Source organism: Symphodus melops (genome assembly GCF_947650265.1).
Source record: "Symphodus melops genome assembly, chromosome: 21".
Lineage (NCBI taxonomy): Eukaryota > Metazoa > Chordata > Actinopteri > Labriformes > Labridae > Symphodus > Symphodus melops.
Genome location: NC_136711.1, coordinates 9,034,620 through 9,051,123, shown reverse-complemented (window position 1 = coordinate 9,051,123; position 16,504 = coordinate 9,034,620). Strand labels below are relative to the sequence as shown.

Sequence of the window (16,504 nt, the reverse complement as noted above, 5' to 3'; positions counted from 1 at the left end):
TAGCAATTTTTCTTGTGTAGACCTTACTATCACATATTGTATGTGTGCTGCAGGGATATTTTCTCTGTTTTAGCTGTTCTCAAATGAATGATTAAAGTCTCTGGAAAATGTATAGAAAAGACCTTTGGGTTCAAAAATGTTATTCCCTCTTTTTGTCAATCTCTCTGTTCATCTCCTCCTCTCTGTCACTCACACACTCCCTATGTAGGACAGTGTGTGTATAGATATATTTTCAGTGTATTGGTCCCCAGAAAGTAGAATTGGAGATCATCCAAGGAACAGATTGTCCCACTTTTACGTCCTGCAAAAGTGGAGCGGCCAAGTTGTGTCCTCTATATTCCTCTTTCACTGGGTCTCCAACCTTCAGCCTCTTTCATACCGCCAGACACGAGAAACAGTCAAGAAGACTCTAAACCTGCTCCAACACAGGGTGGATGGGATGAGTCACTAAACCAGGGAGGGAAAAAGGGAACTTAGTTTTTATATGAATGGTGCATCACTGGCTTTTAGGTCTGGGGGTGGTGCTCTGATGTAAGAGTTCAAGGGGGACGGGCAATGACAAGTGCTATTTTTAGCATTAGCACTTGATAAAGTTAACTTCAAAAAGGAAAGACAAGCTTCTTTGTGTTTTCTCAAACACAGATAAAGCGTGTTTAATTAATTTCATTGATTTGTTTCATTGATTTTGCTGCTTTCTATTTTAATGACAAAGATCGGTCTTTTCATGCTGTTATTAAATCTGTGCATGAAACATCTGAGAGAATCAAAGTGCTTAATTGACAATCATTGCACCTTTGATTAAGTTTACAGACATAACAAATGAGCAAGAGATTCATTGTCTGTCCTCCCAAAGAGAAAGAGAAGTGCTCGTCTCTAATCTAAAAAGACGCCTATTCAGTCAATTGCATATCTGAAGCTAATCAAATATCAAATTATCACTCTGTTGATCTCTAATTAAGAGGATCATTCTAATAATTACTTCAAGCTTTCTATTTAACAACAACCCCCTCCTTTGAGTTGTTTTCGAGCTCGATCCTAACAATCCCTGTCTCCCCATAGAGCACCCTCTATTTAGAAGGTATTATCTCCGTCGTGTTATACCCCGACTCTTTAAATGGCTTTCAAACACATCTGTCCTGGAAAGAAAAACATCTGCTAGAATGCAGCATTAAGTGGCAAACCTTTCAGCCCAGGCTTAGCGACCAGTCTTGTGTAGATCAAAGTGGGCTATCTTTCCCCTCAGACTGGATAAAATTGGGTCAGGTGGAGCATGCGCTGTGGGCCTTGCTTGGGCTAAACTTGGCTGGGTGGGCTGGGGGACCTCAATGCAGCACAGATATAGGAGTGAACATCCCCTGTGCTATTTTTATGACTTCCCCTTTCAGTAAACATTGTTTTATACAGTTCCAAGCACCTTTTTTATACCTGTTATTAATGTGTGTCATTAGTGATCCTATAACATCTTAAGCTCTACAATAATGACCACCTCCAATTTAAAGTAAATTATGCTTAAAGTAAACCTTGTGGGGTAGTGGGATCTCCCCCACAAGGTGTGTCTTTGTGTCTTTTCTGAAAAACAATCATGATCTAATCTTTTTTTTAACGTTTCAAGTGTTAGTCAGATACATGTGAACACAACAATGCATTCATTGGAATACTTCTATAAACATGCGGACTGGAGAATTGTAATGTGTCAGGTCGGGATCATTTCAACGACGGACACACTCTCACTTGTCTGCACGCGCACTGAGCGCTGATAGTACGCTGCAAATAATTAATTGCCAATGGTTTGGACGACAGCACTGAACGCACCGAGTGTCTCCAGCGGCTCTGTGCAAGACAACAGAACTCGTTTTAAAATGTTCCGATCTTTGACCCACATGTGGGGAGATTTCTTATCAAGATGCAGCAAACCCAAGAATAGTTGTGTGCTTTGTATTCAAAGACTAAACAGTGGACATCGCTCTCTTTCTCTTTGGTCCACTGCAGAATATAAAGTCAATTGCAGGTGATTTTTTTTCCAGAGACCCCCCAAAATGTTGCTGTTGAGGTTTTCAGTGGTGTTCAAGTGTTAATCAGGGGGTCTCAGACCCCCCATATTTCGCACCCTGTTCTCAGGATATAAAAGTGATTTCCCACTCCCTTGTGGTCAGTAGTCCTTAATATTCCCTAATATTGTTTTGTGCAAACATACAGTACCCCTCACCCTGAAAGTTTCGGAGAGTTTATCAGGATTATGGAGGTGGGTTGATACGCATAAAGTTAATTTACAATATTACGATGCAGTGAGTATACAGAGGTTTCATAGAGGAGATTAAGGTGAATAATAGATCGATTTAAGGAACAATCTTCTGAGATTTTAAATAGATTCATAACTTCCAATTTATTTTTTCTTTAACTCAGGAGAAATGGAGCAGCAAGAAATTCAGCTAGTTTCACAGATAACTGGATTAAGTTGTGAACTATATACTAATTCAAGAATCGTTTTGAATCAAAAATATACTCAGTATTGATTGTGACCCCAAGAATTGAAATTTAATCATATCGTGAGGCACCTAAAGATGCTCCCTCTTTTGTCGCTCTATAAGCTCATAGGTGCTTTTGATTAGATGATGTTCTTTTTGAGGCTGCTGAAGTCGATTGGACTCGCTGTTAATTTGCGGAATGAGCGATCGAGTAAGACAAGATCACAAGTGTTGATTCCAGACACGCATTTGGACACGCTTGTTAAAACCAGTCCTCAAGCTTCCTTGTGTCCAGCTAATACTTACATTTTTCAAAGTTATCTTATAAATTTGCAGTTTAAAAATAAAGAAAAAAAACTATATCCAAAGCCAGCAGTCTTTCATGAAACAAATATCCTGCTGCTGTGTTTACAGCGTTTTTACAGGTGGATAAGGAGCCAAAGATTGTCAATCCCTTCAGAGAGCAATGTTTCAAATCCTGTGAAAATTGTAACCTTCAGTCTTCATACAATATTAATGAAGCACAATAACGTCTTAGAACGAGTTACTGTTATTTTTACTGGTGGTTATTAACACAAGTTAATTAGTTAATCTATTGGAGCCAATAAATCAGAAATAATGTTCTTGTTATTATTTAGGTATTAGCTCATCCCTGAGCAATGAATAAAACGAAAACAAATCATCGACCCATGTTCACATTTCCATAGCAGCACTCAACCAAATAGTGTTACACAAGTGTGTGTGTGAGCAAGAAACAAAAGTTGGTGCAATCTTTCCTCTTAGTACACGTAATATGAGAGGAAGTGCATCAAAATGTCATGAAGACAGAGACTTCAAAGGAAACTGCGTAGCAGGTTGCCTTCTGTTTCAAAACAACACAAGAATAGGGGAAGCACAGATGCATGTTCAAAACATTTCTAATAAAACAGACCGTGGAGCTCCTGGAACCCAGAAATGTTCTCACATACACCGCCTTACTTTCTATACTTCTCCCTGAGCCCTCGACCAAATACTGCAGGCCTCAAATACAATGAAAGCAGGCCACAGACAAAGTAGTCAGACACACAAATATGAGTGCAGGTTAAAGGCTTTAAGGTGGATTATACGGCAGAAAAAGAGCCACAAATAGACTGTGCACCAGTGACAGCTTCACTTACCTTTCACGTCCATCAACATAAAGGTAACACTAAGAGACAAAAGTCAACGAGAAACTAATAAATACTGTTAGACATGGCTGACAAAGTGAGGGCCAGGTCGATGCCTGTCAGACCCCATTACAGTTCACCCACTGACAATGTAACACCTTCTAATTAGTCTCAGCATTCAGTCTTTACTTTGCACTTCACACTTTTAATAAACTTCTGTAACTTGTTTAAAGACAGCGCTATTAGTGCATTTTACTTCAAGCAAAGGATTCAATAATAAACTTTATCCTAAATCCATAACAAGATATGCACGTCACATATCTTGATACCTAAAGGTATTTTGGGGAGCGTCTCTCGAAACCAAGGTTGGATGTAGATGGAAAAAGCAATGAAGTTGTTAAATGTGAACTTTCTATCAAAGAGATGTTTTGGAAAGCTATTCAGTCTACTGCACATATAACATCTAAATCACTCTTAATCATAAACTATATATCTGTAAAGATTATGAGAAGACATATTGTTTTTTATGGTCAGAAGTCGTGGTCATTGAACCAAAGGGGATCAGCTAAAGTTGGTTGGTCAGTTCTATTTATAGTAACTATCATACAGTATCAATTGTGATGTTTTTTTAAGGTTCATTTTGGGATTTTAATACCTCTACTTTGAGAATGGATAGTGGATAGAGCCAGAAATCGGGAAAAGAGAGTCTGGAATGACATGCATGAGAGGAGCCACAGGTCAGATTCGAACATGGATGACCTGGTTGGAGAGCTAAGCCTCCATACATGGGGCGCACACTTACTGTACCGCTAGGCTACAGGCAATTCATTCATTAATTGGGACGTTGAAATGGCTCTAAAAGAAAACAGGCTTTATACAACATAGCAAACTAGAATGTCTGTAAGTTTTGCCAATGGCTAAATAAACACAAAGAGTAAGGTCTTTAACCTGCTCTTTTGTAAAGTGTCTTGAGATCAAGTTTTGTATGAACTGGCGCAATATAAACAGATTGATTGATTGGGGTGCAGCTATGAGACTCTTACTTCATTTTAAGCTCTGATCTATACAGTGTGTTGATGCAGAAATGCAGAAAGAACAGCCTCGGGTAGAATGTGGCAAAAGGAAGGAGTGTGGCTCTCTTCATTTCCCACCATTAGACAGGTGAAGCTGAGGGTGAGATATGATTGCCATATCTTCTTGTCTTTGTTTTAGTAGTTGTTGTCTAGTGTAGATTCATCATCAGCCTTACATTCACCGATAAGTACTCTCACAAAACGTTCCATGCTTTGCTAGCAGTCTAGAAGCGTAATATGGTATACATTGTTTTTAAGTAGCCTTTCCCCTCACTCCTCCTCATAACCATGGCCCACGGGCCTCCCCCCCACCGGCCCCATTTTGGAAATCACTTTCTTCCCCAATAGTCTCCCCCTATTTACCATTGGGAAGACAGCATGTAAAAGGTACTTCGATATCGGCTTGAATTTAACACCCTGCTGCTAGGTTCTTTTTATGTGCGTTAATCAACCCAAATTACATTGGCTAAAGAGCCATTTGACCTGACTGGTTTAGAACAGCAGCTGGTTAGTGTGTTAGTTAGTTAGTTACATCAGCAAAACAGTGATGTTAATGAGGTGGGCAAAATACCATCCCTTAATGTGTATGACACCTACTAGGTTGACAGCCCTGTGATATGTTCTTCCTGTTTCACTTCACAGTGTAGCAGTAGATATCTAACGCTCCAAATAGTGGGCGATATAAAAGCTGAAGATGACATACTTGTGTTTGTCCCTGTAATCATGCGTGGCTCCAAGTTGTTGCATTGGGAGCCATCTGTGCAATTGTAAAGCTGGAGCAAAACTTTGAGTTCCTCATACTGGTGGATGTGTTGCAGTTTGCTGGCTTTTTTTTTCTTTTCTTCCCGTGGCTTACGGCAATCCTCCAGATCTTTCCCCAGGGGGAAATCGCTCTCTATGTAATAATGAAAAGCCTGCAGAGTCAGGGGAAACTGCTCTTCTGTCGTGTTCCTTCTTAATGAGCACAACAAGACTCTCTCAGTTCCACAAATAACTCTTCATTAAAAATCAAATTAGACGATCATTTCTATTTAAACATTGAGTTATGACTTCAGGTTATTTATTGATGACACTTTAAATGTCAAGTCTGTGGAGTTGATTTTCTGAGACTTCACACTGTTTGTCCTGGAATTCATAGTAAATGAATAATTAAGTGAGGGTTTTGCTTTTATTAGGAACATTTGTAAAAGGAAAAAAAAAAAAGGGTGCCTTTATTTTGTTTTTGTGTTGCACCTTACAGCTATAGCCTTGTTTAATACTCCCATGGGACTTATTAAAGGACCATTCTGCTGTAGGTTTTGCATTTCTGCTTCATGGATACAGGAGTGTCTTGCAGTTTAACAGAGCCTGGCTGTCTTGCTTCACAACAGTGAGCTGTCATTGGAAGTATTCCCTCAGCATGCCTCTCTTTTGCCCTACACTCTTTCCATACCAAACCCTGGGGAATATCTGGACTATATAGCACTGTCAAATCTGCTACACAGACTGGCCTGTTTTTAATCGATTCCTGCTCTTCCTGCGAAGATGGAAGAGCACAGAACAGGACCAGTCAGAACAGAACAGCATGACACAAGACAGTATGGAGTGGAAATCAGTGGGCAACTCAGTTGGACGTTTTCTTAATCAGAGAGGCAGCTCCAATGAGACATCTTAGCTTCCGTGCCAATTTAGTTTATTCCTCTAGTCTTTCATGTTTTCCTCAATTTTTTAGGAACACTTTCTCTTCTGGCATTTGTCACAGATTACGTATAATCCCCCAGTCCACTCTCAAGTGATAACGTCACAGGTCTTTGTTCCATTACGATCAATTGTTCTGTGTTGTTTGGAAAGCCATTAATCTTGGTGCCACCTCTGCTCTAAATTGCCTGGTTATTGTCTTCCTTTCCCAAATGAATTCCCCCAGGTGCACTTCTCCAGCAGCAAAACATGCTCCTGGAGAAGTTGGGGGGGGGGGGGGGGGGGGGGGGGGTGGTCTTCGGAGGCTGTGCAAAGTCAATTAAGTTGTATTTATCGGATGGAAGTGCACAAAGCTTGAGCACACTGCACAGTGTGTGTGTGTGTGTGTGTGTGTGTGTGTGTCTTCAGATGTGTGAGTGAGTCAGTTCTCTGGAGTCCTTAGGAGAGTTCCCACCTTTCCTCCAGCTGACAACACAAGTACTGCAGACAGGTAACAACGTTGACATGTTGTAGCTGAAGAAGTGTGTGAAATGTGGGTGTTGATGAGCTCTAGTTTATTCAGTCTTCATTATTGTCTACATTTTAAAACAATCCTGTGAGTGTCTATATCAAGCGTTGAAATAGGTTTCACATAATAGGTTTTTATTTTCCAAACTCCCAGAATGATCCAAGCTTATTTTATCAACCTGGATGATTCCCCACATTTTTCTTCTGCAGTGCATGTTTCCCTTTATTACAACAGGTCATGACCTACTTTGTAACTGTGGGGATTTTCATATACTGTTATATACAGTTCATTATGACCATGATGTAATCGACATGAAGCAGGGTCTTAACAAGTCCCAGGGGATTTAATTATGACCATATAGTTTGATTCAGCATGACAGCCACGTCTGAGGAAATTAACTTTTCCACCATCACTGCCCATTGTGTCTGTTAGAAGACACGTCCTTTAAGTGTGAATGTCACCTTTAGCGGATCTTTTTTGTGAGTTGAATTTCGTCATTTCAAGCAAATACATCTGCATAGCCTTTATCCGCCTCACGCTGCAAACCGTAGCTAATAAAGCTTCTGTGCACTACAGCGGAGCATGACACTCTCACTAATGAGTCTTAAAGCTGCTCCGGAGTGATACGTGCGTTTATTGTGGAGTGTCTTTGCAGCCTCTGTGACGTGTGTAATTCTTTCTCTGTCCCACTTTGTTCCCCTCTTCCCACCTACAGAAAACATGAGACCCCAGAGGATGGGACCCCCTCCCATCCCCCCTCTCTGCTACGATTACAGCAGCAAGCATTTCTTTTTATAAAACACTGACTTTCACCCCGTCTACGAGATCATTTCTTCATTTGCACTGTACTTCTCATGTTGTCTTTTAATTTCAGTTCAAACCATAATTTGTTCTGTATAATTTGTAGTTTTTGCATCTTATTTATGATGAACTCTCTTCGTTACGTTGATTATGAGGTAAACAAAGATACTGTTCTCATTCACACTTACTCTAATTGATCAGGAGTTCAAATAAACAATCGAAGTAAATACCTTTTAGTCTGCAGTTCAGGCTGTGTTGCTCCTCATTTTATCCGCAGTGACCTCCTTGATAAGCCACAAAAAGAGTTAAAAGGGAACCAGGGTTAGAAAAAGAAGATCCAGGTCATAAATTAAGGATGAAGAAAAGTAAGATAAAGTAAATTTCTTTTTTTCTAGTTTAAAAATCACATATTCATGCCTTCTGAATGTGCATCGATGTGAGGCAGCCTGAGCCTCTCTTTCTCCGTTTCATTCACACACTCACACTTTCACCTACTGTGTGCCCCTGTAGAGCCGAGTCTCTCTCTCTCTCTCTCTCTCTCCCTCTCTCTCTATCACACACATTCATGCACGCTCTCTCCGGCGCGGCGCACTCTCTCCATCTCCCTTGCTTCAGCTGTTAGATTGATCACTCTCCTCTGCTCCTTCGTCCTCTCTTTGTACTTCCACAGTGTAGCGACTCTTCACCCTCTCTATGGACTGCTTCTCTTTTTTTTCACCCGAGAGCTCTTTTCTTCAATTATCCCCAATTTTCTCCATCACTCTCTCCCACTCTGCGTCTTTTTGCATCTCAATGTTTTAACATATTCCTCCCTCGCCTCCCTCTCTCTTGCTCATTATTGCCGTCACTCTATCAATCCAACACACACATGGACACGTTTCCCTCCCTTTTATCTTCTCCGCCTCTCGCATACAGTGGATGAATTCAGGACACTTTACTTTCCCCCTCGTACAATATGATACACTTTTTGTCCCCTTGAGGAAATGTTTCAACTTCAAATACAAATAAAGGCACACTGCTCAGGCTTCTTCCATTCATAAAATATTTCTCTGTCCCCTTTTGGAGTCCAAACAAAAGATAGTGAAGGATATTACTGTTATGTGATAGCGCTGTTTATAAATCTATCAAGGAAGTGACCAACCACTGCTTTGACTTTGAACAAACTTGGAGGAGTGATGCACTGTCATTTAGAGACGCTATGCCCATCAATCACGGTTACCCCTAGTGGTATCTCAGTGGAGCTCAATGGCACATTGTTTGCACACAGCATTGAAAATGTTGTTAGTCTTGATAATCCAAATAACACATTTTACTTTTTAGTACTTTGAATATCTCTCTACTGAGAGGGCTATAACTTAAGTTCATCAGTTGTAACTTTCTAAAAGTCTTGATCAAACACTTAACATGGACTCGAGTCGAGCATCAGCTGAACGAGAAATACCTTATTGATACACAGCGATGAAGATATGCTAAATATTGGAGCAACATGTTGTCTTTGTTTTTTTCACAGGATCACTTAAAAAAGCTGATTTGGGGGAAATCAGACATGGAAGTAGATCCTCTCTTCTGTATACTCCAATTTCATCCATTTGAGACTGACGCATTCATCCGCACACTCTTTAGTCACAATGGTAAATCTCTGTTGGATATTAGACTTGTTTTGAAGACTTTGACATAGTCTAAGTGTGGACTGAACAATGAAAAGGTTTGGATAAAAAATGTGCTTCATTTTTCTGGAATATAAATGAGTTGAGGTTTATTTTAGGACAGAATCTTTTTGTTGAACGGTTAAACTGACTTATTTTGTCCTGGATTTAAGTTGAATACGATAGGAATGATTTTCTCTACACTACACGAGTCCTTTAGGATGAACTTTACTTGCCTCCTTGATATGAATCGTGTTAGTAAAGCCTGAACAGTATGATGCCCTAAAGACAGGCTTTATTCTCTATTTGGGGCCAATTTTGATGACTATCTGCAGACCTAAAGCTATGTATGTTATGCTATCAAGAAAAACTACAAAATATTTTAGACATAAAAAACTAATACACAAAACATTTAAACGTGACAAAAGAATCTCCTGTTTAGCTCATCACAGACAGGACACAAGACATTACCACAGACATTAAACACAGACTAAGACCCCTGTGTGACCCTACAGTATTTACAGTGCATCTCACACTGACACAACCATGACTGTCACTTCCTTTTTCTTTAATCCTTAAGTTTGAATAACTGAACCACAGAATAGGAGGAATGTTGACGTAGTGATGGTGATGCTGCAAGTTCATCAATACTGTTTACTGTTCACACTCCTCCTTTATTTCCCTTTTGTACGGTCATTCTTATTCACACACACACAAAGCTAAAGCAAAGAACAAAAACTGAAGCCAGCAATAATATATAAAGTACTCTGATGTGGGACATTTGAGACAATACCAAATAAGTTTATACAAAATGTGGGTTTTAGTGAACTACATTTAGGCAGAGTGTTTGAGTGAAATCTGTCCTTGTGCTCGCTTTATGGGTGCTTTTAGAGTCCATTGAAGAGAAGGCTTGCATACAGAGGAAGATAAGCTAGGTTGAAATACATTAATGACAGGAGTGCACTCTTTGAAGAGGAGCTGTACATGAATCTGCCAGATCTAACCTTTTAAGGACAACATGGCATCTGTATTGAAACCCTTGCTAAGAGCTCTTGTGGGTGCTCTCCTTTAATGGTGCACCAGTGCATGGTGTGAATTCATCCCACTTACATCTTCTTCATTTACAGAACAGCGATCTCATTCTGAGAAACTCGCTTTCCTCTTGCTTTCTGTGTTAGCGGCTCTCATGCCAAAGGCAAGGAGAGAAAAGTGGGTCAGGGGCAGATGGAGCAAACAGTCAGATTATGCTTCCAACTTTTTTCTCTCTGTGTTTTACTGATTCAAGAGTCTTTGCTTTGGTTGAAGTAGAGCCTGAGAGAAAAGGAGAAGAAAAGCAGAGAAGAGGGGGAAGTAGAGTGCAGATATCGACTCATGAAACTGAAGCATGGAGAAAGTATTGCTGGAAACCACTGGCCCTGAAACATAACATGATGCCTCTACAATGTCAGTGCACTTCAAAAGACTTCCAAAAACACCATCAATACAAGTCAAACAATAGAATCTTTTTTAATACATGGTACTTGTGACTGGCTCAGACTTGCTGTAAGGCTTCGTCATTGTAATGTTTTCTGAAGAAAAACTGGTCCATTGCTGGTCTCTGGTGGCAACTTCATGCAACTACAACAGTGACCTTAAACATTTTTTCTATATCGTATATAGTGTTTCTAGACACATATATCTTAAAACATAGATCCTAAACCTAATCTAAACACTTGATATAGATATTTTATTGACTTGCTTTTATGAGATTTGCCTTTTAAGATTTTCTTCCTTCATTCATTTGTATTGCTTTTGCCATTTTATCCATCTCCTCTTATATATGTTTTACCCTTTTAATGTATCCCTTCCTGTACTTACTATACAGCTAAGAGTGTTTTTTTAATTCCTACTCCTTTTAACGTTTAACTCTTCAGCCTTCTGTTGCCTTATTCATTGTACTTTTTCAAGTATCCTTTTATCCTCATTCTACTTACAGCCTGGGATGTCTTCCAACTCTCACTCAATTTTTATTTACTTCTCTCCTAGTTGATTTTAAATTCATTTTCCTTCATTGTATTTAATGGCCTCATACGTGCCTGTTGTATCCATCTGTTGCACTGATGTGATTTTTATACTCTCTGTTTGGCCCGTCTGTCGATCTCTGTTCTGTTGTGATGATGTAATTGTTTTATCTGTGAAGCACTTTGTAAACATTTGTTTTTAAAGGTACTATATAAGTAAAGTTATTATTATTGTTATTATTATTATTTGATGCTACCAGGACTCTTATTTTTCACATCTTACGAATGCCCTAACGGTTACACAGTTTTCTGATGACCTTTCATAACAGGCGCACACGTCTAAGAAATAAGTCTCGCAAAATGTGAGAAAACAACTACTGATCTGCCCATGTCGTGAATCCCAAAATAGAAACAACATGAGTCACACCATGGCGGGTGTAACCCTTTTGACTTTTTCTGCAGACAAGCTGTCAAACTGGACATCTATTCTGCACAGTTTTCACCAAGAGTTGGCTTTTGGATGTTTTAGTCTGTGTTTTCATGCATGCATTTCTTTAGCGGCAGAAGAAGAGTCAAGTTCACCCTTCGATAAAACTTGAGTTCTTGTTTCACACATTACAGAAAAGTTGCTGAAGTGACATCGGTCGGAAATCAGCAGTATCATCAGTGTCTCCTTTGACACCATGAAATCACATTGACCTCAAACGACTTGCAGACAACCAGCTGAACACTAGTTAGCGTTACATTGTGGTCATGTTTAAACCTGATCAGAGCTCCTGCTGAGAACATTCAACAACATCACTACTTTTTGATGATTACTGATTGTCACATGTTGCTGATGATTATCAGATGTCACTTGAGGCCCATATCTATTTCCATCTGTGTGATTCATACCCATCTTTCACACTGTGGTGTCAGTGGTCACTGTACCTAAAAGGAAGCTCGAGTATTGTTTGCAGCCCTCAGTTTTTGCACGCTCATCATTTTTTAAAGATGCCATATGATCATTTTATCATTTTAGAGCTCTTGTTTTTATTTGGGGGCATACGCTTATCTTTAAAAATGATTGTTAGAAAGTCTCCCTAGTTGGGAATGCTTTTTCATGTTCTGTCAGTGCTTTTCGTGTAAGCTCTACATGCTCTCCTACCCGTTGGCTTTGGCTGCTGAGTCAAACAACTGTTTTACATATAAGTAGTTTCACGTTTGGCCTTGTTTTAGTCTGGTGGAATGCCCCTTTTTTGCTTTTTCTTAGCATATGCTCGGATTTAGCTTTTGATGAGTCTTTTTTTTTCTCACTTCTGAGTTAGTTTGTCAGACATCATACTTTAGCATCTTTCTATATTGAATATGTAGAAAACGCCCATCTGCACACTAAAGTGAATTACAAGAGGACATGAATAAGTTTGTGTTGTTGTTACAATGTTGTGGAGTAAGTTAAGTTAATTGTCTCTTTGTCACCATTATTTTCTTTGCAGGTGTTCAATAAATAAATAATAAAAAGTTACATGACTTTTCCCTTCTTTCTTTCGCCATCAGACAACGTCTGAAAATGTGCAAATCCACTTCTGAGAAGATGACTGTTAGTAAGGCACTAGGAAGAGAGGTAGAAAAGAGAAGTATAAAACAAGCCTTAGCATGCAGAGAAATTACAGCTTTGCAATACCTCCTGGTGTCTTTCTTTTCACTAACCACAACTTCCTAAACTGACTGAATGCCCTTTATAGCAACAAAGTAACTGGTCACTTCTCAGACTGAACCGTTGTGTTTCTGTTTGTGAGCGTCAGTCAGGCAGGGCGATGACAGGAGGAACACAGCTGCTGCTCCTGGCAGGTAAAAATATTTTTGAAATAAAAATGTAAGATAGCTGGGATTAAAGGTACTTTTAAGATTATATTGCATTATTTAAGATATTAATCTTTTTTCAGATGGAATGGGAAATGTTTGAAAGTAATGCACACAAATATCTTATTGTTTTATTTTAAATCACACTTATTATTTTGTAGTGTATGACGGTGTATAAATGAGATGGACACAAAATCATACTATTAATTGATAACATTTTTAACATAATGTAAAACCTATACTAATAACCCAAGCTTTTATTCAGTCTATGAAATGACCCTGCCCATATCTGGGACAAGCGTCATTATGAGATAGGTTTCAAGAAAATTAAATAAAAAAAGGTTTAAACCCATGCCAAGCAAAGATGGGAAAGAACAAAAATTGACAATTTAACACTAGAAAAAATATTTATTTGTGTACAACATGAGGATGTTGATTAAGAAATTGAATAACAAGTCCCTAATTTGATTTGCTTCGTAAGAAACTATTCAAACCTGCTTCATGGCCTGTATACATATGATCATTATTCTGTCTTTCTTGGACAGGCGTTGGACTTCCTCAGAGGGGCCTCGAAATGAGACATTTAGTCCAAACATGTAGCAAAACCAGGCCAGCAAAAGAGACTGGGCCTTAAATTATGGGATTTTATTTAAAGTTTGACGTCTGAAAACGTTAAAATCTTCAATTTATTTATTTATTTATTTTTTCCTGAATTGTCTTACATTTAATTGATATGCTCAAGTTTGGCCTGTACAAAGCTCATAGCGATTCCCTTTGATAAGGTGTGACAGGTGCAGATTTCATCATCTCTGGGCAATACAAACTGTGGTTAAAACTAAATAAAAAAACATCTGCTCTACATTTTGATTTATCTGTACGATTATGTAAACATCTGATTTAAATAATGATAATGATCTAAAATATTGAAAATCTCTATAGGGTCAACTCTTTTCATGAAATCTCGCAAGTCTCCATTATGCGCTTCTATAAGTAAAAGGTTTTCTTGTTTTACCATCGCACCTCACGTATAGGAAATATTTTTTTATTTAAGAGAAAGAAAGCAAAAGACAAATAAAAGGTCAAATAAAACATTTGGATATTTCACAAGAAATCTTTAAGTGTTTTTTGTTGTAATTTTGTCACAATCCTTTAAATGACAAAAACATATTTTTTCTGTTGTCATTAACTTTTGTTTCTTGCATCATAAAGATTTTTTTCTATGATGGGGGCTGTTTTTCTACAAGATCATCATAAGGGCTCTTTGTATGTGTTGATTAGTTTTCTGCATTACAAAGTAAAACAAATTCTCAGTCTGATAACCCTACATACTTAGGGCAGATAATCACACAAAGCAGGAACAAACAACAAATACTTGATACACTTGACCAGAAGACTGGGCAAAGATTCTTCATCGGCTGTAGGTGCAACACCACAGCGTATCGCTTCACAGAAACAAACTACAACAGTGGTTTGTTTCTGCATGTTTCAATGTTTAAAGATATTGGAATTCAATATATTTTAAAAATGATGAAGAAAATCACCTGCTGTTCTTCATTATAAAGGCTTAAACACGCCAAAAATAATCTTAAAAGGAAATACAACTTCAGGTAAATAAAACTAAACAAATGTATGGCTTCCATGGACAGCACAGGATACTCTTTGACAAAATGCAACTAAAGAGTTGGCTTTCACACACAAGAAAGGGCAACAATGAAAACATGTGAAACAAAGAAAACAGAGCTCTACGAATCCTGGATGAGTCAAGAGTTATCTATAAAGGCTGGCAAATAAATTACATTCTTGCAAGTCACCAGTTTGAATCTACATACTGTGAATGGGAGACTTAAATGCGCGTTTAGTAAAATTATTTAAGTTTCACTTTTTCTATTTTTACAGCTTTGGTGCTCCAGTCCAGATGCCAGGAAAAGCCAAAAGGTATTCAGCATGCACACATCAGCAACAAATGCTGGGCCTACAACTTCTCTCTGTTAGCACTAAACTGCAGCAAACTGTCAGCAGGGGGCAGCAATAATCATGTTTAAGAGATCTTTACCATTCCTTGTAACAAAACAAATTGTGTGAGTACACCTACGTTAATGTGCTGTTCTTCTTTCCTACCTTCTTAGTTACTCTGTCTCCTCCACTTACCAACATCTTCTCGGGGGACACTTTTTATTTGAGCTGTAGTGGGCACGCAAGTGAGAGCAGAGTGAAATGGTACTTCAATGACGCTGAACAAATGCAGACGAATAACACCTGGAAGTTTGTGGTTGCCAACCCAGGGCACTCAGGCTCTTATCAATGTGAACGCAACAGTCAAAAGAGTGACATTTTCAATATTAACGTCCATGGTAAAGTATTAAAGCTCAAACTGCTGCATTATGTAAAGGGTAATAAACTACCTTTAGAAATAATGGGATAATATATGTATTTACCATTCAGGATACGTTCCCAGTGCCTCGCTCATTATCAAGACAGGCCAGCCGGTGATGCGGGTCGGGGGGGCAGTCATCCTGCAGCTGGACAATGAAGAGGGTCTGAAGGGATGGAACTGTTGGGTCTACAGAGGAAATGGGACAAAGAAGATCATGCTGAGGTTGGAGGAAGACAGTGTAAGTCTGGACTTTCAACCTAGAAAACTCACCGTTCCTGAGACTATTTTCTGGTGTACGAACGACAATCAACAAAAAAGGAGCAACCAAATCACAGTCATTACCTCAGGTAGGCCAACTGTAATGCTCTGTTTCACCATTACATACACTATTACATTACAGTACATACACAGCAATAAACTTTCAGGTTTTTTTGTGTAGCTCACTATTTGTAACCAGTTTCCCAATGCAATATTTTTACAGACATGTGATACTTTATGTAATATATATCAGCTCAAATTAAACAATAAATTACATTTTATATACATTTTTTAAATCTATCTCTCAATTTGCTGATTTAGGAAGAATAAAAAGTATACTAGTCTTAGAAATGTTTTGGATCTTAAATTTTAGGAATAAAACTAAACCCAGATTTATCATCTTCTTCCAGAGAATCTTATCCATAAGGTATCACTGGAAATGTACCCTCTGCCGGCTGTAGTTGGGGAGAGTCTGACTCTGAGGTGCCTTGTTTGGGGCACAGATCAGACCAGCCAAATTGTTTTCTACAAAGACAATGTGATGTTTCAGCAAAGTTTCAGTTCAACCTTCAAAATCCCCAATGTGACAGAATCTGCAAGGGGCAGATACAAGTGCATGTCTACCTTCAGATACAAAGACCAGACTGCTGAGCCTCCCCATAGAAGGGTCTCTGATGAGCAAGATGTGCTTATCCAAGGTATGCGTTTGTGAGAT

The 16,504-nt window shown here is 38.8% G+C and overlaps 1 protein-coding gene across 5 annotated transcripts in view; it reads right to left on the bottom strand.

Annotated features, from left to right (window-relative positions):
• LOC306817322 (SH3 and multiple ankyrin repeat domains protein 1-like) overlaps nt 1-16,504 on the bottom strand; it is a 56,635-nt gene that overhangs the window by 36,055 nt on the left and 4,076 nt on the right. For 3 of the 5 annotated variants that reach the window (XM_079334106.1, XM_079334107.1, XM_079334109.1), the window contains exons 1-2: nt 8,087-8,509; nt 7,900-7,953 (exon numbers count right to left, since the gene is read on the bottom strand). Coding sequence is in view for 1 of the 5 variants with exons in the window: in XM_079334105.1 (XP_079190231.1) it covers nt 15,593-15,717 (125 nt within the window). In the remaining 4 variants the exon portion in view is untranslated. Of the gene's footprint in view, nt 1-7,899; nt 7,954-8,086; nt 8,510-15,592; nt 15,718-16,504 lie in introns of those variants that run through there. The other 2 variants (XM_079334108.1, XM_079334105.1) reach the window with 2 other exon arrangements.